At 39.1% G+C, this 23,531-nt stretch overlaps 2 protein-coding genes and 1 long non-coding RNA gene across 5 annotated transcripts; 2 read left to right on the top strand and 1 right to left on the bottom strand.

The window, feature by feature from the left end:
* The first annotated feature begins 1,288 nt into the window (after positions 1–1,288).
* Positions 1,289–10,325, top strand: LOC137962567 (protein SAWADEE HOMEODOMAIN HOMOLOG 2-like). Its single transcript, XM_068809513.1, has 9 exons — positions 1,289–2,228; positions 6,314–6,399; positions 6,497–6,542; positions 6,627–6,768; positions 6,985–7,048; positions 8,764–8,815; positions 9,282–9,425; positions 9,528–9,647; positions 9,791–10,325. Exons 1-9 carry the CDS (start codon positions 2,175–2,177, stop codon positions 10,121–10,123), a joined length of 1,041 nt encoding a protein of 346 aa, XP_068665614.1. The 5' UTR covers positions 1,289–2,174; the 3' UTR covers positions 10,124–10,325.
* A 575-nt stretch (positions 10,326–10,900) lies between these two features.
* LOC137961937 (uncharacterized) lies at positions 10,901–18,498 on the bottom strand. Of its 2 annotated transcripts, none has more exons than XR_011115098.1 (7): positions 18,352–18,498; positions 16,633–16,858; positions 15,931–15,991; positions 14,180–15,836; positions 13,997–14,089; positions 13,390–13,517; positions 10,901–12,748 (listed from the first exon to the last, which is right to left on the bottom strand). It is a non-coding gene; the product is annotated as an uncharacterized lncRNA (long non-coding RNA). The 2 variants fall into 2 exon arrangements; XR_011115099.1 differs by having other exon boundaries at positions 15,931–15,988.
* A 308-nt stretch (positions 18,499–18,806) lies between these two features.
* LOC137963631 (syntaxin-22-like) lies at positions 18,807–23,043 on the top strand. 2 transcript variants are annotated; one of them, XM_068810778.1, is made up of 7 exons: positions 18,807–19,179; positions 19,304–19,394; positions 20,488–20,627; positions 20,751–20,822; positions 21,392–21,549; positions 21,655–21,723; positions 22,522–23,043. In XM_068810778.1, the coding sequence occupies exons 1-7, from the start codon at positions 19,004–19,006 to the stop codon at positions 22,593–22,595; spliced, it is 780 nt and encodes a 259-aa protein (XP_068666879.1). In that variant the 5' UTR covers positions 18,807–19,003; the 3' UTR covers positions 22,596–23,043. The 2 variants fall into 2 exon arrangements, with proteins under 2 accessions (XP_068666879.1, XP_068666877.1); XM_068810776.1 differs by having other exon boundaries at positions 21,655–21,755.
* Positions 23,044–23,531: the final 488 nt, after the last annotated feature.

The following is a 23,531-nucleotide window of genomic DNA, read 5'->3' as shown; positions in this document are numbered from 1 at the left end:
ATGGATGTCATGAAATGCGTTTCATCTTATGTTTTCATATCTGGAGTTTGATTTATGTTGTCATATTGCAATTGGCGGGCACGCTATCACGGGGCCTGAGACATCCATGGCTTCGTTTGGCATTATGGCTACTATCAACCTGGTTTGGCACACTGTTTATGTGTGGATGGCCAGTTTCCGTACTTCCAAAATTCCTCACAGCTGCCACTACACAGTAGAGATCAGATCCTCTTGTCTTGGTCATGTTGTTCCTTCTTCTTGTATCAGAGGTTCTTCAAGTGCTTGAAGTTCTCGACAATGTGAACTTTATAGATGCATCGTCAACATCGACGATCCCAAAATAGTCGTCCTTGAAGCCCTCAACAAAGCCGGCTTCGCGACAGCGGCGATCCCGCGCCCTCTGGGAAAAAAAGGTTCTTCATCTCCTTTTCTGACCATCAGCTGCGACGCCCTCGTAGTTGTTTCAGGTTCCTGCGGTGGTTTGGTCGCCGGCGTCCGCGCCAAAGCCGGCTACAAGGTAATCGTGTTGGAGAAAGGAAACTACTTTGTCAGAAGAAACCTCACTCTCTTGGAGGAGCCTAGCACGGCCGAAATGTACAAAGGGCAGGCCATGATCTCCAGCAACAACTTGAGCGCGTTGGTGCTGGCGGGGTCGACTGTGGGCGGAGGATCCGCCGTGAACTGGTGCGGCGTGTATTAGGACGCCGCCCCATGTCATCAAAGAATGGTGCGAGGAGTTTGGCCTGGAGATCTTCGGGAGCAAGGCCTTCAAGGAGGCCCTGGATGCGGTCGGCAACAGGATGGGCGTTCACACAGAGTTTGCAGAAGAGGGGTTCTATAACGGGAGAAAAAAGGGTACTCACGAGACATGGCTCGTGGACTATGGTAAGCTCCGGAAACGGGATAACGCTGCCTGGTTGCAGAGATTTGAAGGTCCTGCATCGGATGCACAAGGGGAGAAAGGTCAAGACTGGCGTCGTCTTCGAAAGAGCAGAACAAGGTTGCGGTAGGAAGGAGGTTCATTTCATTGAGTCCAAGGTGACCATTGTTGCCTGCGGCGCACTGGGGATTCCAGTTTTACTCAAGACCAACGGATTGAAGAACCCAAACATCGGAAAGCATCTCCATCTTCATCCCACGGTCATGGCTTGGGGCTACTTCCCAGAGAGCAGTTCCTCCTCTGATGTTTCTACCAATGTCTGGCTGGAGAACAAGAAGAAGAGCAACGAGGGAGGAGTAGTGACGGCCATGTCGACCGTCCTTGGGATTCAATGCTTGAAATGTTAAAAGTGTTCCCTGTTCATGCTGATCGCTGTAAGGGGGGTGCGCCGGTCGCCCCGGCTGCTTCGTGCCTACTACGTGGTTCCTCTGGCCACACTGCGAGGACAAACACGGCTAAACAGGTGTTCTCCACTCTAGCGTTTGGTGGGGAACTACCGAGGGTTCGGCGGCCAGGTGGGGGATCCTCCTCAGCAAGGACACAGGAGGCGGTTTTGCAGGCTCGTTGGCGTTCTCTCTTCCTTCTCCCCACGTGTCCGACGAACCTCGGACAGACTTTAATTTCCTTCCTTTCTGGTTTTTTCCCTCTTTGGAGTTTCCACTTCTCTCTTATCTAATGTTCACCAGAGCCAGCAGTGGCACTCCACTGGTAGCATGGTCCTCTCGATTCTCCGGCTCCTCTTCCAGCACACAGCCAGACACTGTCATTATAATTTATGCTAATATGGAAATAACTGCCGTGTCTTTACGATGATGCATGAATAACTAATAGATGCTGTCCAGCCAATACGGCCGAAACCCAGCTCCCAGATCTTTCTGATGTTCATGTATTCATTCAATTTCCCAATTGGAGTGTACCCTCTTCCTCGCTGTCCTCCTTCTTCCTGTCGAAGAGCTCTGCTGTACTGCTGAATAGTGAATACTGAACATACTGCGTAACACTCAGGGGGAGATATCTTCCTCGGCTTTCCCTCCCAATCCTCCAAAACTTGCCCACTATATCCTGCAGTTCCTTTCTTTCTTCTTTCTTTCTTTTTGTCCGATAAATAGGAAAATCTGTCTAGATTTTCTACTGCTATGCGAAACCTGCATTGATTTTACTCAACCTTCTCTCTTCACAATCAACAGAAAAAAAAAGATAGTATATTTTACTGAGATTGTCGCGCTGTTTCCGGATGGGCCCATCACCACACAGCCGAGGCCGTGCCTTCCGGTTCACACCCTCGGAGGTAAACTCGATTCTTTGCCATTTCCATTTTTTATTCCATAATGTCTAAGTGGAATTGATGCAGAGTTTAATTTGATTCTATTAATGAATAGTTTTTTTTCATGTTCTGCGTTTTCCTTCGTGCATGATATTCTCATCTTGTCTCTCTCCTGGAGATTCTGAGTGTTGCTCATGGCTTTGCTTGGTTGATAAATTTTTGCATGAATATCTTCACCCTGCTAATCCTTCTGTTTTTTTGGCCCTTTCACTCGTTTATGTATTTTGTGGTGGTTCTCAGATGGATATTGATGAGATGACTGAATGGGGGTTTATGGATTTCTTGGTGCCATCATGATTCTAAATATTGGCTAATACCAGCCTAGCAGTACGTTCTCTGGTTGGATAAGGAGGCACTTTATTTTCGAAAATAACTTCCATGCACTTCTTGGAAGCATTTGGTGGCATTCGTCCTAACTTTTGATAATATTTTTCGTCATTGAGTAATGGTTGGTAATGAACTTCTGGGAGAAGATTTGTGTAACCGAGTGTATATGTTTGCATATCCTGCTGTATTACCTAGCAAGTAATGAAATTATGGATCTCATGTTAGTGTTGGGAATCTTTATATGGAAATTTTGAAGGGGTATCATTTCCAAAATCATTACTTTATGAGATTTTGTTAACTCATTAACTGTTTTCTAGTTGAAGTGGATTTTTTGCCTGCTTAGGAATTTTATTTACTTCTGTCTGGAAAATAAATCTGGGAGATTTTTTTCTTTGCCTTAAGCCTTGAGAGAGAGTCTTTACCCTCTTAGTCAATTGGCTAATCTAATGAATGAGCCTGTCGCAGACTCATTGATATCTTAAGCAGTCACATGGAATGATGAGCTTAAGGGGCTTTTGATCATTTTCTTCTTTCGATAGTGGGAATAATTCCACAACAGCTAAGGAAATATTTTGTGGTTATTAGTTGGGAAAACACCTCCTAACTTGGTTTGCATCTTGGGATGAATTTGGTCCCAACATTTTTTTTTTAATATAGGAAAGTGAGAGGAGAGAATTTTTTTTTTGGGGGGGGGTCGCGGTTGTGCTGCATTAAGTTTGCACCCATTGATGTTGTCCATGTCTCGGGCCTATAACCTTTTGTTTTGGCTTGTCCAGTGAGAAAAAGTGTTAGTGGGGATAACCCCACATAGGTTAGAGATTGGAAAAATCTTGTGGTTATTAATTGGGAACATGCCGCTTAACAGCTAGTCATTGTGGATAGACTTGGACCCAACTTTAATGCTATATGTTTGAATTAGTGATGATTGTATTAATGAAAAACGAATTGTACAAAACCTAAAGTGAGGGCTTCAAACTATATCAAGGGGGAAAAAATCCTGTTGCAAAGGGAGGGGCGAGAGATCCCTCCAGGCAAGAGAGTCTAATTTGCTATTGTCAGCCCTAGCATGTTGGAGTAGAGCTTCGAATACCTAATCAAATGTCAGGAAGATTTATGAATTTAAGCTAAATTTTAATGCATATAAAGAACATATATATGATAAATAAGACATAAAATGGCAGTAGGCACTGAATGCTGATTCGTGAATCCTTGGACTGAACAAAAATTTCTTTTTCTCTTTTGATACATGAAGGTACGATGTGTCATTGGGTGTTCCTTAAAATTTGGACTTTCAATAAATGAAGCAACAGTGGGTCATTGGGTATTCCTTAATTGTTGAACGAAACAAGAATCTGTTATTGCTCATCAGTGCACGAAGTTAGAATGTCTCCTTGAGTATCTCTTGTCCTTCTCTTACTCAAAGCCAGGGTATAATATAGGGATTCTTCCGCTTTAAATGACATCCTTTACCCTTTGTAGTTCAAGACACTTATGATGACCTTTGTCACTCTTGAAGGAATGGACAAACACAATATTTAGGAGCAAGTCAATCCAGCTCACAAACCGTTCGAGCTCGGCTCAATTCAGTTTTTACATGAGCTAGGCTCGAGCTCAAACTTGAAATAAAGCTCGTTAAGTATAACAAGCCAAACTCGAGATTTTCTAAGCTTGGCTTGTTAGATCGTGAGCCGACTCATTAGGATAGACTTTTTTACGAAAATGCCCTTTAATCTAATTGCTGTAGTCAATTTCCCTCTTTAGTTGATTGATAGTTGCTCTTAGTTACCTCAAGACCTCAATGATGATCGATCGTTCAGCCCTTTTGGATCCCTCAATATCTAATGTTGTTGTTTGCCAGTAGAACAAATACTATTGATGGAGGTGTTTGCTCTGTCTTTTAAATCTATTATGCTGATTATTATACATTAGTATCCTCCATTACAAAGTCTTTAATTTCTTTGTGATAACTTGCAGTTCAATGGTACTAATTTAATCACAATATTCTCTTTATTTATTTTTGTAGTTTTAAATGTAGGTTGAAGCTTGAACCCAGCTCGAGTTCGAGCTCAAACTCGGTTAAAATTTTTGGGCTCGATCTCGATTCCAATTTTAGTCTCGAGGCTGAACTTGAACTCGAGCTCAAGTTCGAAGTATTCAGATCAAGCCAAACTCGAACATATGCAAGTTTGAGCTTGGCTTGGCTCGATGCCACCCACCCCTTGTTGTTGAGCATGACCTTCGCCCCACTTGAATTCTAGTGTATTTCCTTTCTCCTTTTTCGTTTTTTCGTTTTAGGTTCTTCGGATGTTTCCTTTCCTTCTTCCCTGTCTGTAATTTGATCCTTTCTCCTCTCATTCCTCTAGGAGCATCTTCATTTCTCATTTTCGTCATTATCAAAAGGAATACTTACCCTTGATCTTGATCTAGACCAGAGTTTTCTTTGTATCAATATCTCATACAACCATCATTGACTTTACATGTCCATTATCTACTTTTTGATTCATTTGGGGAGGCATCAAAGATTTTCTTTCTTGAAATGTTGTTGAAAAACCACACGAATAATTTTTGTCCTTCCATGAGTCTTTCTTATTTCGGACTATATAAAGTTACTATCTAGGCCTTCCTTGTTGAACTTCATTATTTACCTTTTATTTGAATCCTATTCATTGGTTAAAGAAGATCAGAGAGGTTATTTATCTTTTAAATCAAATACGGTCTCTTCTTTATTCCCTGGATACAATATATCTTAAATGATTTGGTCTTGCTTCTCTTGATACAATTTATGATGCTTCAAAAGTCATTTAATAAGTTAGATATCTCAAAATAATTCAAACTTATTTAGTAAGTTTTGAATATTAAGATTTCTTAGTGCTACATCTTATTTCCATTTATGACAGTCATGTTGGTGGTCTGCAATATGTTTTTGCTAGAATCTTCTTTCCTTGTTGCCTGTAGCAGATATGGAACATGTGGATGCAAATTGCTGTACACGTTTTGATGGATTAGTGCTAGTATCCTTTCTGTTAAAAAGGAGAAAGTAGAATATGGGAAAGAAAGTGGAGCAATGAAGAGGAAGAAAATGGAAGAGGAAACCCCAGTGCATGGAGAAGAGAGTGAACAGGGTTATGCCTTGACCAGATCTCTATCAATGGAAGAAGAGACTTCACCTCTGGTCACCATTCTTTGATTTCTCTTTTCTTCTCATAATGTTATCTTTACTTGTTCTGTCTCATATTTCCCTTTTCGTACATCTTGGTCTGGTTTTCCTTCGCATTGTTTCTCATACTGTCATCCTTTCCCTTATTATCTGAAAGAAAACCCTTTTCCTTTTTCTGATCTCATACTTTCGTCCCTTGAATAAGAAGGACATTATGGAATCCGAAGTTTCGAAGTGAAAGGAGAAAAAACCCTAACCGGATGTTATGGTGGTCAAAAAAAAAAAAGGATCGGCCTATTGTACTTAAGGAAAATGAATCTGAGATTATAATTTCTCACAAACTCAAATTAGAAGGATGACATTATATTATCATTTTTGACTGAATTTTTTTTACCTCTTCTCTATATTGGTGTTTATTGATTCTTTTTTTGATAAAGGTGTTTATTGATTCTTGTTGGAGCTTTGTCTGCTTTCTTGTCTCAGTGTACTTCTATATATCATGATGGTGCCTACTGTGTTATTTGATACTTTTTTATCGCCTTTGTCATGTTTTTACGGTAAAAAGGTTGCCGATATGGAAACTTGCTTGCAAGAGGCCAACAACGCAATACCTGCACGTGAGATTATCTCCTCTCTTGCAGATAAATTCAGGTATTTATATAAATTAAATTAAATTTGTCTGTAGGAAATTATAGAACTACTATGATCCACCTTTTGTTGTGAGTGATGTAGCTATCTGTGATTGTAGTTCATCAGCAGATCGAGCAGGAAAAATTGTTGTGCAGCCAAAACAGGTTTTAAGGCTCATTTTGGTTTTTATTTATGGTCAGGTCTTTCTTGGCAGTTTGGCAGTAGTAATTGCTGTAAAATTGTTACAGGTGTGGAACTGGTTCCAAAATAGGCGTTATGCTCAAAAAGCAAAATTAGTCAAGGCTCCTGGGAAGCTGAGTGTCACACCTATGCCTCGGGATGATTCAGTTCCAGCGAGAAATGTGCCTGTCCCAGTTTCTACACAGCCAGGTATATTTATCATCTGCCATATCCTGCACTTCATGGTTTTTTGTTGACTATTAAAATATATTTACCATCTGCTGTATCCTTTACTCATTTTTTTTTCTGAAGACTACTCGTACTTTTTTTAAGGGTGGATGTTTATTATTCTGTCCTGTTATGTTACATAAAATAAATTTTGCTCTCTTATATCTATGCCATTTTTTTTTCCTTGTGTTTATGAAGGAAAAATAACTGCAGAGGGAAATCAGCTGGAATTTGAGGCCAAATCAGCTAGAGATGGGGCATGGTTAGTGTTTCTATTTATCCTTTTCTAATTGTTGTTCTGAATGTCTGATCTAAGTGTTATAACTGGCTGGCTTTGACTTTTGTGCCTGAATGTGGCTAGATATAGATAATTTTCTGTCTTGCCTTTTATTTTCATGTTCCTTGGTCTGCCTTAATTGTTTCATATCTCTCTCTGGGAATAAAGACTTGCTTTATTTTACCAGTTGGGTACTCCAAAAGTTTAAAAAAAAAAAAATTTCTTTACTGGTTGTTTGGCTAAACAAATTGTTATACTGATTCTTTGGCTAGGGATAGGGCTGTTGAGGAAGCCCTTGTTAATTCATTTCCTTTTCTTTCTAGATGCTATTGTTTTCTCGTGTTCTGTTTCTTGTTGTTTCTTCAATGTGCATTCAGATAATCTTTAGAGTTTGTAAGTCTACTCATGACGGAGATCAAGTTCTCTTGCTAAATTCTACTGCTTTGAATCTCCTTGTTTCGTGTCATGTGCTTAGTCATCGAACCAGGAATTGTGGTTCTCTTGTTGTTCAGAATGTAATGGTTGCAAGTGGTTCAAAAACCCTTAAGAGAAGGAAGCACTGAATGACACAAGAGTGCACAATCAGCAGATTTGATTCTCCGTACAATGTGAGATTGTGCATTTTTCATTTTGTATATGCTCTGTTTGCTGGTTCTGATGCGTTATTGATTGTTTTCGACATTGAGGATTGATTGCCCTGGTGTGATGTGGGTTTGGTGGTGGATAAGATTTATATTAGGCATATGTTAGCCAACCTGACTTGCTTTTTGAATAGGTCTTTTATCACTTGTCAGAAGTGCTGTGAAAAATGGTCAAACCATAACTGAACAAGCGAGAACCTAGAGGGCAAGATAGTAGCTGAAAGGCCCCTACTTTCAGATGTCACCTTCCAATAATCTAATAGGATATTCAGTTTTACCTTACATGAGACACAAACACTCTATCTACATCTTTTTAATAACAAGCATCTAGAGACCTGCATGTGAATGCCCAAATTCATTGTCTTCCTTGTTTTGTGTACACTACTCTGATATCTTCCATGTAGACTTACGTAAGAATGTGGATATTTGTTGGCGGCACACCTCTAGAAGTGCTAATAAGGGGGGGGGCTCTCGGCCCTCTCTCCCCTTTTGATGTTTGTTGACACTTCTATTGGGGGAGCTCATTTCTTAGCGTTTAGTTTTTGTTGTGATCTTTTATTTGTACTCTTTCCTTTCTCGGAAGGCTTCTTAATGGAATTCTTTTTCTCTTTGTTACAAAAAAAATAAATTATTTAGAGGTTACAGCATTTAACTACTCAATATTCCTGCCATGTTAAAGTTTGATTACTCGAAATGTACTTTTTCCTTTTATATACTGATGTTGCATCTTAATACCTTTTCCTTTTCAATACATGGGTAGCTTCTCAATGTCTGTAGCAAGCCTCCCCGTGTTCAGTAAATGGCCTTACTTCTATGAATTTGTTAATGACCATCAAGGAGTTGTTTGGTTTGGTCAGGAAAAAAATTGCAAGAACTTTTTGCTTATGATAGACAGCTTGCTGAAACAAAATATTTCTATCACTCCTTAGGGTAGTTGATTTTTTGCATACTAATTTGATACTAAAGGTTTAATATATTTTTATTATTCACTTTTATTTAGTTTATTAGATTTGGAATTGTTTCATGTTATTTCTGTTTTTTCTAACTTCTTCCCCTCAGGTATGATGTGGCGAGCTTCATATCTCATAGAATGTTTGAAACAGGTGAACAGGTAATGTTTTTTTCTGACCTTTGCCTTTACGTTTATAGACCCTGAAAAAGGTTAGGCTCAGTGTTCCACATGTGAAATGTTCAACTGTATGACATGTAGTTATGTTATGTTGTTTTATAGCACTCAAAAAACCAATAGTAATGGAATCCAAATTCTCAAATTGTGGGCACGGTTAGTTTACCTGGAGTTGCATGGCTGGAATCTATCTTATGAAATTCTATTACTGAAGGGAAGGAGGGAGAATATAAATATGAATATCTAATTCTTTCTTCCAAGAATGGAAGTGGAATTCCAGTTGCAGGAGAAAACAATGTTTTGTTTGAACTCTAAATCCAGGGTTGCTGTTTTCAAGGCACTAGAATTTCAAGGATTTGGACTCTGAACATACACCTACTCTGCATAGATTTCTTCTACTTAACATAGATGGCGGTTCCAATTTCGGTGACACATTCACTGCTCTTTTCAGGAAGTTAGGGTTGAGTTTTCAGGTTTTGGTGAAGAGGACGATGAGTGGGTTAATGTACGCAAATGTCTGAGGCAACGTTCTGTTCCATGTGAAGCTACTGAATGTGATGCAGTAGTTCCTGGAGACCTAATTCTTTGTTATCAGGTAATGCCATATTTGTGAATCTGCTATGGTTTATTGTTTCTTGTCTTTCAGATATATGCAGCTTCTCAGATTTCAACTGTTATGAATTTTTTTCCTATTCAGGAAGGTAAAGATCAGGCTCTTTATTTTGATGCTCATGTCCTTTATGCACATCGACGGAAGCACGATGTCCGAGGATGTCACTGCAGATTCCTTGTTCGTTATGATCATGACCAATCAGAGGTACTTGCTTTCCCCTTGTTATTGTGTATCAGTACAAGAAGCCTCTTACAGGGACTTCATGATATTGGTTGATTGCATGTTTTTAACATCTGAAGTGATAATTGTAAGACTAATAAAGGTAAGGTATATTCTTTTATATTCAGGAAATGGTCCCCCTGAGAAAAATCTGCCGCCGACCCGAAACTGATTGTCGTCTGCAGCAGTTATATGCTTCAAGAGAGTTTGCAGCATTAAATGCAAAGAATGCCACCAAAGACCCATCTTCAGTAAGTTCTTCTAATAAGAATTTGGCTGCTCAGAGGCCTCAAAAACAGAAAAAAGTGGAGGGTAGTTCTGATGAGGCTGGGGTTACAACTTCAGCTGCTCAATCGAGTGAGGATGCAAATATCGAGAGTTCCCCATCTGTTGCACCTAATGAAGCCGCACCTGCTGTTGGAGGTGGTGGTACTCTGCAGGAAGCAAACACAAGTGGCTAATGACTTCGTGTCCGGAGCATCTTGTAGTCTTTGTTGTGTTAATGTGGTTGAAGTCTATAGACAAAACAGGGTCATTAGAAATGCTCAATAGATACAGGCTTATAATTTAGTTGACTGTGGATTCTGTCTTATGTAGTTCCTTTGTGAACCTTTTGGAGCTTCTTGGTTGCTCCAGAAAAATTTTAAAATATCAAGAACCATTTTCTGTTGGCATTATATGTTTTTTTTACAGGTCTTCGATTGTTCGACTATGCCAAGCGAATTGGTGGCTATTATCATTTCCCTATTGCTAAATAGGGAATGAAAAAGATTAGCTATTATTTCCATTATCTAAAGTTATTATAACTGTTGAGGAACTCTTTGGGGACAATCTGTGAATGGATTGCAGGGTGGGTAGTCACCCTTCAACTGGTGATTCACTGTGAAGTAACTGAAACATGCATGGTGGTGGTCCGTTGTGCTCACTTCAACCAGTGTCATAATAGCTTCCAAGAAAACCATCAAACCAGCAGAAATCCATTTATCTTCCCGCCAAGCTCGTTTTTATTTGTGTTGGAGAGTGGCGTGCCACGACTTGGTTTTTGACTCAAATGAGATTGGAGAAGCCACTTAAACTTCGTATTTGGTTGTTTCTCACCTTTTGTGATTAGAAAAAAACTTCCGGGAAACTCCACTGCTTCTTTCTACCCATTTCACAACTTTTTTAGATAAACATATGAAAAAAAACAAATGGAAGGAAAGAGCGAGAATGAAATTTCAGCAAGCTCTAGTCTTCATTATTTGTCTTACAATTACAAATTTGGGAGGCGAATAGGTGCAATAACTGTTTTACATTATGAAATGGAAGGCATGGTATCCCAAGTTATTTCCTATTCCTATTCACTTACCCAACAACCATTAGACAACGCATTGAAGTACTGAAGTGGCGATTCCTATGGGGGGACCGAACAAAGAGCACACAACGCATTGAAGTACTGAAGTGGCGATTCCTATTGGGGGGGACCGAACAAAGAGCACATGTACCACCTGGTAAGCCTCTGCACCTCGGGGGCCTTGGCATAAGAACCATCACAGAAACTCACTCTGCACTTCTCATGAAATGGCTCTGAAAGTACAACATGTCACCTATGCTGATCTAGCGTCCACTGATGGCGGCCAAACTAGGAAAGGATAACGGATGGTGGACAGAGGGTGGCTGTCAACACCGTGTTTCCCTTGTATGGAGAAAACGCTTTCAGCTCCTACCGAGCTTTGCCTCCTCGGTCAAAAGCTTTGTTGGTAACGGTGGGCAGACTAAATTTTAGACTGACTGGTGGTTTAGCGACAAACATCTAGTAGTCACACACCATACTCTCACAAGCATCACAACAAACCTCTCCTCAATGGTGGCTGAGGTTTGGCAGGGCAATAGCAACTGGGATCTCCAACTCCAGCGAAGCTTGTGTTGCTTCCCTACTTTTTTCTGAATTAATTCAGGCCAAAATTCGTATCCATATCCCCGTCAAACTAATTCGGCTAGACGATCCCAGCGGCTCCTTCTCAATCTCCATGACATACTATCAATTTCATCAAGACAAACCTCTGACAGTCGGCCTCCTGCTGCTCAAGTTTAGCACCTAATTGCTCCAACTCAAGCTTGTTTTTTCCTTCGGACTGCCAGCTTAAACAAAATCCTAACCACTGATAACTTGGTCCAACGTGGTAATTCAAATCCAGATCCCGCCTTGCCCCTCTGCAATGTCGTGGTTCACTTGGAGAATTTGGACCCAACTGTTTCATCGGATTGACATTCTGACTTGCGTCATCTGAGACATCTCCACTATGATCCAATCCCTCTTGGGAACCCGTCTGCCTAAGCTTCGCTAGATGCTTCTCTCCAACTGCATCGACTTCATTCCTTGGTCCATCTGGAAAGAACAGAACAACAGACATTTCCAGTGCAAATGCAATAGCGTTGAGACACTCTCCAAAGATATCGTTGGCCAAGTCCCCTCTTGGCTCCTTACCAAAAAAGAGTTCCTCCACCTGCAAGGTAAGCATTTGAGAAGCAGTTGGCGTCTGGTGGCCCAGATGACCGCCCCCCTAGCAAGTTACTATGGCTGAAAGGTAACCCCCTTCTGATAGGATTTCTCAAGTTGAATTTTGACGGAAGCACCATTTGCTGCCCAGATCCTGCTGGCTTTGGTGGTGGCATCCATTCAGACAACGGTTCTCTCCTTGCCACTTTTGCCATTCCTCTTGGAATTTTTTATTCCACCACTGTGGAACTTGCTGACCTCCTACATGGGCTCAATATCTTCTAGAGTTAATGGGACAGATATTTCTCAAAAAGCTCTATGTGAGGAGAATGGCTGCTGACCTTGGCATCAGTAGAATAAAATATGTGAGATTTCCTGCCAGTACATAATGCGATCCCACTACCATAATGTTATGGGATCTCTGCTGGCATATCAACCTGTATGTCTAGTACATATGCCTTGAGAAGAAGATAAACTTCTTTCACATATATTTTCGTGTTGAAGCTACCAAATCATCATGACATGTCAATTTCCGCGGATTCAACACCTTGGCATCTGTTGTCCTCTTATAGTTTTTGGAGGGGCCTGGGTTCTTCTTGTACAGTATCTACAAATGTCAACCATAAGCAACAAAAGTTAAAAGAGTAAGCAATAAGTATCAAAACATATACTGTTCCATTTGGCAGGTAACTTCAAGGTCTTATTACAATGTTAACACAGGTATGTTCAATTACTGTTTCCATTTGTTTTTTTGTTTTTTGATTTTTTTATTTTTTTTTGAATATTCACACACTTTCTTTCAATTTTTTTTTTTATTACAATGATGGCAATCAAAGGAATATATGCAGGATTCACTGTACAACCTAGCAGAATGCTAGTCTCAAATCATTGGGATGAAAAACTGGCCTATTGTTCATAAAAAAAAACCTGGCCTATTGTTCTAAAAGTCGGAATGGTAAACCAGTCTTTCAGGTTTCATTTTATATTGAGGACTTTAGTTGCTCCATTCTCTGATGTTCAGCTGCGGTGTATGTTGCAGATTGAGCGATTGGTTTTCGTTCATAGTTAAGGCTAGCCAAGAACGCTACGAATAAAATACATCTTTATATATTTTTACTTCTTCTGAGGCAACTCATCCATGTTTAGATAAAAAATAAACAATATGAGCAAAAAAAAGATTCACGTCTGCTCAATGAGACTAAAACCCAGAAAAGGAAAATTTGTATTTAATATCTTTAGATAACTAACTTGGAATTGTTACGGCAAACGTCGATCATGTCGTCTAGCGGAGCGGTGAAAGCTCTCGATTTAGGAGTGGTGGACGTCGTGAAGGACCGGTTGCCTCCCACGCGATGCATCATTGTCCTCCAATAACTCTACAATTATATAATCTCATCACAATACAAACCAAAAATTAGCTAATACATGGAATAAAACATCAGAATCAAAGCTATAGAGAGCCGTCATAGATATATTAACGCCGCCTACAAAGAGCAGATAAGAGGCACCCACAGTAGCTCTGGAACCCGAGCTTGACAGACCAGAGCGACAAAACTAATGAAATTGTGTTAGAAACACTAAGGAGCAGTTTTTAGAAGAACTATACAATGATGGTGAGGCGAATACCAGCTCAATAATCCTTCGTTTTAGAGAATAATCAGTCGATTATCGAACAAAGGATGGCTTTTAGGTCCTCTATAAATTGAAAGTTCGGGGGATATCTGGCAATAAGTGGCATACCAGCGAAGATGGACTACAACGAGGCAGTAGCAGGGACTTGCACTTAGACACTCTACAATCCTGGAAGTGTTGCGTTGCTTTGTTAGACTCTGCGGGCATAGAAGCAGGTACATACCTTCGAGCTTAAGTAGGAGTGGTGGAACTGGAGCCGAAGAACTCGTCCAAACCAGCATAAGCGAACCATTCAATACACTGCAGATACTGCTTGCTAATTTATGCAAGTGCAATATGTCAAAATGCAAAACAAAGAAAAAAGGAATTTGAGAGGTTTTGTTCAAATTGTAATAAAAATACATACATGCGGAGAAGACAATGAAGAACGAAGATAAATTCTTTCTTTATCACTCTGAAGCAGGTAATATGAGACTCGAGGGACCCCTCAAACTACGGACGAGATGGATGATGTACAGTTAGGCAGAGATCCCTTTTACGGCTTCTGTAGTTCTGCATCTCAATCAGAAGAGTCCATGGGTCAAGAAAGTAGTGTTTGGCGGAACTTCTTTATTTAGTGGGAAGTATTAAATTAATAGTCAAAATTGAGAGTGTTCGCATGCTTTATCGCTCCTCTTGCCTGCCTAGAGAGTTTTCCAGAGACACGTGATTTTCCATTTCAAGCAACCTTTTGAAGTTAAGAGAGAGCTGATGTATGTGTCATGTAGGTGGTTGTTCTAGCAGTAGCTTCCGGTCTTCCTCCCGCCATGAATATACCATCAAGAAAAAATAAATATACCATGGACACAATTTGATGTAATTGGATAATTTAATTAGAACTTGCCAATCTTCCAGTATTAAAACACTGGCATAAAACTGCTCACACTTGCTACATGGGAGATCTTTATTAGCAAGCCTCCACAATTTGATCTATTTTATTTCAAGAACATTTTTAAAACCTTTTCTCTTAAACAATCCTTCCAAAAAGCCAAACCCTTTTTGAGAAGGATGAACCATCCAAATAATGCCAGCAAAAACAGAGAAAACAAGCAGCATGCACATAAAAAACTAGACTGCATGCAAAATAGAAAAGATATACTTGTGTAATTAATAAGTAAGAAAATCATAATGCCCCAATCTATCAGTAGATCACCATGCAAGCATAAGCTTAGAATTGAGTTAGTTCAAGGTCAAACCTGCCTACCATTGTCTAATTAACCAAACACTCTCATATAACGCATAGACCAATCAATCCAGACTAAATCTGAACTAATTGCTAAGCCTAGTGAATGACAAATAGGTATCAAAGCTAACGGTGACAATAAAACGCAATGGGTAGATAACAACACATGAAAGCGAACCATGTCAAGGCAACTCTTCAAATTTATATCCATGTGTACAAGCATCGCAGTCACACTTCCCTAAGCAAAAAAAAAAAAAAAAAACCTTCGCCAATAAGCTTGCACCAGATTTATATACATCGAACTTCAACATGAACCAACATTCAAAAGCTATAAAGCGCCAATACGATGATCATATATTGACAGACACTTAAGCAAGGCACCAATATATACAAAACAAAGGACTCTTTAGCGGGAGGAAGGGTTAATGGTAAAAGGCCGTAAGCTAATGCAGGAAGTACTGCCTGCACGAGACAAACAATGATCCTGAGATCTATACAATATACCAGTAAAGAAAACTCATTCTAACATCAAAAGGTCGCTCTAGAAAACGCTCTAAGCAAGGGCAGGGAGAACGCAATGGGACTCCCAACTTCCACAAGAAAACCCCTCAATTTTAACCATTGGTTTGGACTTCTCACCAAACAAGGAAGCTCCACATGACGGTATTCTTTATGCCCACCCCATGGACATTCCTGATGGAGATGTGGAAGCTGTAAAAGAAGATGTCTGCCTGACAAAATGCACATCAAGGACCAGCGGGTTGTTTGTGCGCACCGAAGGAGAACCACAAAAGAAACCTTTACAGTTGTTGCCACCATCCACATCATCTGCGAGATCATCCTATAAAATAATTTTATCGTTGAAAGAGTTTTATCAAGACAGAGAGATCTACAGAGAGTTTAAAAGCACAAATGGTGAAGTAAAAAGGAAGTACCTTATTCCAAAAACAATTCAACAACCCCAAACCAGCACCTCCTCTTTGCACTGACAGGCTACTAGCATCAGTAAAACAACCAGCATAAGCATAACATATAAGTTTCCCCATGCCACATTATCTATCACGTGAGAATAGACCCAAAACTAGGCCTTCCATGATTAGGTATAAAAAATAAATCTTCACGGTCAGACCTCCACACTAGGTGTGCAAAACTGCTTCACGCTCAGTCAAAGATTAGAAAGACAAGCACCAACTGGACTCTCTATCAAGTGAGATAGACTGGTAATAAACATTTCACATTGACTATGGCAATAGATAACCGTGCAAGGAATTTTGCCACATTTCACGTAAAATTTATGTAATGCCATTCAGAACAGATAATAAGAAGAGATGGGAAATGGGAGAATAAGTAGATCTTTAAGCATCATTTGCTAATAACAGGAATGACATCAATGTCTCAACCATCTGACAAATCACAACAACGAAACAAACATAAGGAAGCGAGTGTTTCGCAATAAACAACACCAAGTAACTGCATGAGGAATTCATCCACATAGAGAGTGCCAGATATGAAGAAAAAAAAATACACTAGTCAAAGGATGTGTTTCCTTGGCAAAAAAATGTAAACACTCAACCTACTCACAGAACAACCAAAACTAACAAACAACTAGAAATAAGTGATAAATCTTAAATATGTACCTTTTATAGGTGCAGCATAATCTATTGAGATAAACCACAACATAGGGAGACTTAGAAAATCTCAGGGATGCAGGAAATAATGACTTCCTCTGGACTAGAATTTACTTGATTGCCACTTCGATGCTCATTTGGTTTCACATTCAGAGCACACTCCATTGGAGCATTGTCCAAGGTGATTTGCTCCACAGCAATAAGCCTCTTCAGATTATCCATAGCTAACAAATTCCTGACAAGCAAATGTCACAGTATTAATACGTCTATCAAGCTATAGTAGTGTAGAATTTTTAGCTTTCCCTGTCTATAGGAAGGTTAACCATACCCCCGACCTGCCGTACGATACACAACATTTGCCGGCTTTTAATGGACAATACAACAGTGAATTTTAGAAAAACAATAATGTGTGTTAACTGGCACAGGCAAGCACACAATCTGCAACAACCAAATCATATTGTATTTCCAGATATGTGATAACCACACAGCAAAAGAGTGCATTCAAACCTCATTTTCTCAGTAAGAAAAACAAAAAAATACCTCAAACGATAATAAGTCTAGCATTATATAATAACTAGGAACTTTGAAGCCTGGCAAACCAAAAAGCATCAGGAAGTTAAACACTCAATACTCAGCAATCGCAAAATTTTATTATAAATGCAAAAACATAAAGTAACCAGTAATTCCTGTAAACGACCAACAAAAAAACAGAAAGGAAGATCTTAAAGGGAAAAACCATGATCCGTAATTACACAAAATTTGCTAAAAGATATTGGTAACTAGGATCCTAAAGAAAACCAGAAAAAAGTTAACAGACACCAGATCTCCTAGTCACAATATAACAAAAGGTCTTAGAGGACAAAAACATCCGAAAATTAACTTAAATTTTTTAATCCGTAACAGGAGGCTGAGATTGTATAAGAACCGAGGGAATTAGGATCCGCCCAAGGGAAGAAGAAATTGGGAGAGAAGCAGGCACCTGAGAAAAAATTCACCAGCTGAAGCGATCCCAATGACCAGTCTTGAGCGAAAGACACAAATCTTGGTTAGCAAAGAACATAATTTCCCTCTGTTTGGGAAGTTATAGAATAAGAAAGAGAAATGAAGCCAGGATTTGCCAAGACGAAGAAGAGACGATGAGGATTTTCTGAAATCGGTGAAATTGAGGAAACAATGAAAATTACATCAGTTAAAACAAATCCAACAGAAGAGAAACTGCGGAACAGAAATAAATTAAAGACATAAGGTAAGCCCATAAAACAATTTTCATATATGGAACAAAAAAAAAAGATCGAAATATCGACGAGCTGAGAACTCCAAAGATAGAAAAAAAGAATGTCTATTCTTTGAAGAAATACAAAGAAAATTGTAATGTTGATCAACTGAAAAACAAATACTGCGGTAGCTGCCTTTTATGTAATTTTCAATCAGGAACAGGTCCACCGAAGGGAAGAAGAAAGGGAGAGAAGCGGACACCTGAGACAAAATTCACCACCGATTAGCAGACGGGCTACCGTGGATGTCGACTTTGAAGAAGATTTCGTGGAGAAAACCCAGAAGCGGTTGGACGCGTGGACAAAAGAAGCGGTGAGAGACTATATAGATCACGAGCGGAACAGAAGAACAAGAAAACTCGAAAAAAATCTAGAATAAAGAATAGAAGATGCACTCGTACAATTCTAGAAGAATGCAAATGCAGATAAAGAAGAAGCGAGGAAGAAAACTTACATGTTTCAATTGATTCGAATTTCGATTTCGTCGCCGCTGCAACGACCGATTGTTCGTGAAATTTCGCCGGACGAGAAAGGGCCGCAGACTTGAGTAAAAGAGGTGGCCAAATTGCGGCTTGAGAAGGCCAAATTGGCCATGGCGAGGACAAAGAAGCCGAAGAAATGAAACCGACTCCCTGTGAAACATCCCGCTCATGGCTTTGCTTTTAACAGAGGTCGTATATAACCATATAAATATACGGCCTTCCGACATTACCCTCCTTCCCTTGTTGGGTGATGGGTGGTGTGCAACTCAACCGATTTGACCGATTCACCGGTTTGATTAACAAATTTTACAGACTCATAAGCAGAATAAGGGGACCGGATTCGGTTGAACCAATTCAACCGAAGAATTGGTTAATCAGGCATCAGCTTTAAGAAAAACAAAATTTTTTCTTGTCCGGAATCCTGAGTCTCCCGACTTCTATAAGACAATGGTCAACGCATTCTCCAACTAACTCCAACGCTTCTAGTAGGAGCACCTCCGAGAACTGCGAGTCCGTGGGCACTCTGAAATCTTTTGCTACTCACCCACCCTTTTGCCTTCAGCTCCAATTTTGTGAGATTTCCTTTCCTTTTCTGCCTTTCCCTTTCCCATTTTCCGGCTCAAGATGAGTTTCCAAGATCTCGAGTCAAATGTAAAGCTGATCGGTCGACAACGGGGCCCGACGGGGAATACTTCCGTCGCTTCAGGTATATTCCAGATCAATACCGCCGTATTAGGATTACGGCGACTTGTTGAAGCTATCGGAACTGTTAAGGACACTCCGGAGCACCGCCAAAAGATGTCGGTCGTTTTTTCTCTTTAAATTCTGCCTACTTCTTCAGTTTGTCTGTAATCAAGTGATTAAGCTCCTTACTATTCTCTCCTGTTCGTTATCTGTTTTGTTGCCGATTGTCAACTTTTACAGACATGACACTAGACAACGGATAGGGCAGTTAGTGAAGGAAACCTCCGCGAAGCTCAGAGCTTTGACTGATTCTGATATTCAGGATTCCAATGTACGTTCCTTTTTTCTCCGCTTCTTCTTGATTGAGATCCTGAGAGCGAGTGCCTATTCTAGTTGAGAGCTAATATTAAAGCGGTATCAATCGCTTTTCATAAAACTGGCTCAGTGCTTGTTCAACAACTGGGAAACAGGCTATGGTTTTGTGTAGTTCAGTTAATTTAGAATATAAAAATGGTAGTCATGTTCTTCCAAACCATAGGCGAAACGGACAGTGAATCAGATTTATTTGAAATTAGTGGGAAGTTTTCAGCAAATAGAAAGAGAATGAGCATTATCTGAGAACAACCCACATAAGGCAAAGTCTACAATAATCCCATGGTTATTAGTTGGAAAAAAGGCCTCTCAACTTGGCGCCGCAACTTGACTCAAATTTAACAATAGATTTTTTGTGCGTGAGGGGGGGGGTTAGTAACAGTGGAAATAACACTGATAATACTGAAATAATAAAATTTTTGTTGTTGTTTATTTAGGGGGAGTATCAGTGGAAATAATACTGCATAAACTGTTAAAGTCTACAAAAATTCTTCGAAAAAGGCCTCCAAAATTCTGTTAACTGTTTTGAATGAACACAGATTTAACAAGTCTTTACTATTTTATTTACATATATTAAAATGTCATTGTGCTTTCTTTAAATGTCATTAAAAGTGAGCAAGTAAGTGAAAGAATGACTTTTTCATAGTGGTTATGTTGGAACCACTTATAAGTAGGTTACAACTGACAAACCTAATTACAAAAGTATCGATTGAGTGCCTTATACTAAATAAAGAATAGAATTAACACCCTTTTAAGGTCTGTTAATCTCCGCACTCCCTACTTAGCTTCCCTCTGGGTTGGAATGCAATATTATGTTCGACACTGTATAATAATTTCTCAAACTTTGAATGGCTGTAACATGTTTTCCTTCAAAGTATTCTAACTCGGCAAACTGCTGAGTTGCCAAAGTTGGATATCCACTCAAGGAGTTGACTGACTCAGGTCTAACTGCAGTTCCATTTGTTTGTTAACGTCAAAATTTTCATAGATTACTGTTTATACTTGATCTTGGAAATGTGGAAATTGTATCATATATGAAATGAATCTTGCAGCCAAGTAAGAGAATAGAAGATGCTAAACTTGCAAGGGATTTTCAAGCTATCTTACAAGAATATCAAAAAGTGCAACAGCTAGCGGCTGAACGTGAATCAACATATGCCCCATCAGTTCCCCCCTCTTCTTTCCCATCAAGGTATCTATTGTTATGTTGTTATTTTTACAGTCAAAATTAGCTTTAACTCTTCTCTGTGATTGGTATACTGTGTGTACTTTACTTACCTCACATATAAGCTATACATGGTATTCATGTAAGCAGCTCGAGCACCACAGAGCAGACAAATCAAGAGGAAGATCAAGACAGCCAAACACTCCTTAGGGATCAGAAGAGGTAACCTTTTCTGTCAACAAATTTAAGTTGATAGACGGTTGACTCAAATACTTGCTGGTGTTTGCTTATAATTACTTTAAATTAATAAAAGAAAAAAATTTCCTCGGCATGTCTCTGGCCACAATTGCTGCACGAAATGCATGAGATCCATTCAAGTATGTCTCTAAGCCAAAGTTCTCTCTGTTGCTTTATAACGATAATTTCATCGTTAAATTTCAGTAAGACAATGGTTAATAGAATGTTTTGTGCATTTTCAGGTCATTTGATTAAATATTCATTATTTAACAACCCAGGGGTTTACTGAAACCTGGTTGAGCATTACTTAAAACTGACTATGACCTTTATGTTTCAGAACATGCTTTTTTGGATAACCATATTGAGTGGTCTGTTTGTTTCAAGTAATCAGCCTGGAAACAGGAAGTTTTCAATTATTTAAAACTATTCCCTGCTAAATTGAAGAGCCAAAGTAGAAAGCTCTCAAGTACCTGCTTGACCTTATGTGCACAACATTGATCGCAATTGGGCTTTTTTTCTTTTGTTAATTAATTTTTTGCATGTAATAAATGCAGATTGGAGGTATTACTGCTAGATACTGAGGTTGCTTTCCATGAAGCCATAATAGATGAAAGAGAGCAGGGAGTTAAAGAGATACAAGATCAAATTGTAGAAGCAAATGAAATAATGAAGGATCTAGCTGTTCTCATACACGATCAGGGCATTACGATTGGTAAAATCTCAGATGGATACTGTGTGGACTATTTTCTGTTTGTACCTCTTGGATGTTGCATTTGGATACTCCATTTCGCATGTATGATTTATTGCCTTCTTACAGATCAGGTTGAGTCCAATATTGAAGGGGCGTACTCTGCAACTGTTCAAGCTAAAACCCAACTTTCCAAAGGTTCGAAAAGTGTCAAAACTAGGTCATCATGGGTAATTCTTTATCACTCTAATGTAGTAATATGATTATTGGTGGATGCTAACATTTTTTAATGCAGTTGGCACCTTAATTTCTTTTAGTGGGCACCTTATATTTATATCTTCTATTGCTAAAAACAGAAGACAGTGAGCAAAAAAACTAATCCAAGTTCATATCAATAATTCCAATGATAGACAGCTCTTAGAAGTATCAAACCAATTCATGTGATAATTCTATTACTTTAGGACTTAAAAAGATTAGATAAAGTGTAGGAACACTTCTGGACAGTGAGGGAATGTACTGCCAGGATTTTTAACTGATGAAACAGAAAGATATCACCCTTTAATAAAGCTCATTTGACACATTTATCCACATTTTATGTGCATAATATTTTTTTGATTTTTTTTCTAATTAATGAATAAGAAAGAAAAAACCAATTAATACCTACAGTATAAATCAATGCATGTTTTTTTGTTACACATATTACTAATATCTTGCCACTAGCTAAACAATTGTCGGCTTTTGTGGACTAATATTTTTGATTTTTTGCTTAATAAAATCTTGCCATTCTCAAACAAAAAAAAAAAAAAAATGATAAACAATCGTGGGATTTAATTATGGTACAAAACTGTCGGTGACTATGATTGGTTGACTAGCTGACACCCACATCTTTTGACTGAATCACAAGTAGCTATTTTACTCTGCCTGTCTACCTTGAGAACTGCTTGGATCCGTTATTATTGTTTTCTTTGACTATCATATCCGTTGGTTACTGAACAGTGTTGGTGGCTGGTCATTATTCTGGTGGTGGTAATAGTCATCGTGCTCCTTGTCATTCTCATATAGTACTCTGATTTTTTACTGTTAAGGAGTTCAGGTGTGTTCATATCTGTTTCTATTTCCATTTGTTGGCTTGCGTATAAGCTGGAAATTTCTGCAGTGTTTTTGAACTTATATGACTTTGAGTACTTGACATTTTATTCTGATGTTGATCGTTCTCAAAGAATATTTGATTTGCAATTGTGAGACTTTATTTTTGTACAAGCATCTTGTGGCTCTCTTGCATGGTGCTTAAGCTCCTGCTAGGCACCCTGAAAGCTGATTCACTCCGTCTACAACAGCAACGAAGCCTCCTTGTGGTCATACTGCCATTGACTTTCTTTTCGAAAAGCACAAGGAGAATTTTTTCCTTTTTAAGGGTGTATCAAATGTTATCCTCCTTTAGCTAGCCTAAATTATCTTTTGTGTGCTCGTTGTAAATCTTCAATTTAATATTATGATTGTGGACAATAAAAGATTGCAGTGAATCTTAGTGTGGTGAAGGCGTGTGCCTTGGTTTTCTTTAATCAAACCATGATTACCTGTGGTTCCTTCATTTTCTTAAGAATACCACGATTACATGTGGAGCTCAGGTAAAAATACTGATCAGCTTCTCATGTCAATACAATGATATCGCAGGCAAGAAGTGGAATTACTGAGACCAGGTTTCATTACTCTCCTTCCAGCCTGTGACAAAAACGATTTGACATTTAGATCCAGACTTTGACTGTTTACAGAAAATGTCGAGAAACGATTATTAAATAGTATAACTCAACTGAAGTCAAGAGACGAGGAGAACATGAACCAGATTCAATCCAACAAATTGGTGGATACAGATATCATTGAGCTTCAGTCATGGTCTTCGACAGATTATAAAAATCAGGCCATTAACTAATTATTTCTTATGTGGGATTACTAGTTCAGAATGAAGTTTTGCTTCTTTCGGTAGCTTATAAGCCCAAATTAAGCAA

This window comes from Aristolochia californica, unplaced genomic scaffold (genome assembly GCF_029961685.1).
Source record: "Aristolochia californica isolate CCGP_79_NKW_82.1479 unplaced genomic scaffold, dmAriCali1.0.hap1 SCAF_4, whole genome shotgun sequence".
Lineage (NCBI taxonomy): Eukaryota > Viridiplantae > Streptophyta > Magnoliopsida > Piperales > Aristolochiaceae > Aristolochia > Aristolochia californica.
The sequence above is the reverse complement of the archived record's forward strand: the minus strand, read 5'-3'. Positions and strand labels throughout refer to the sequence as shown.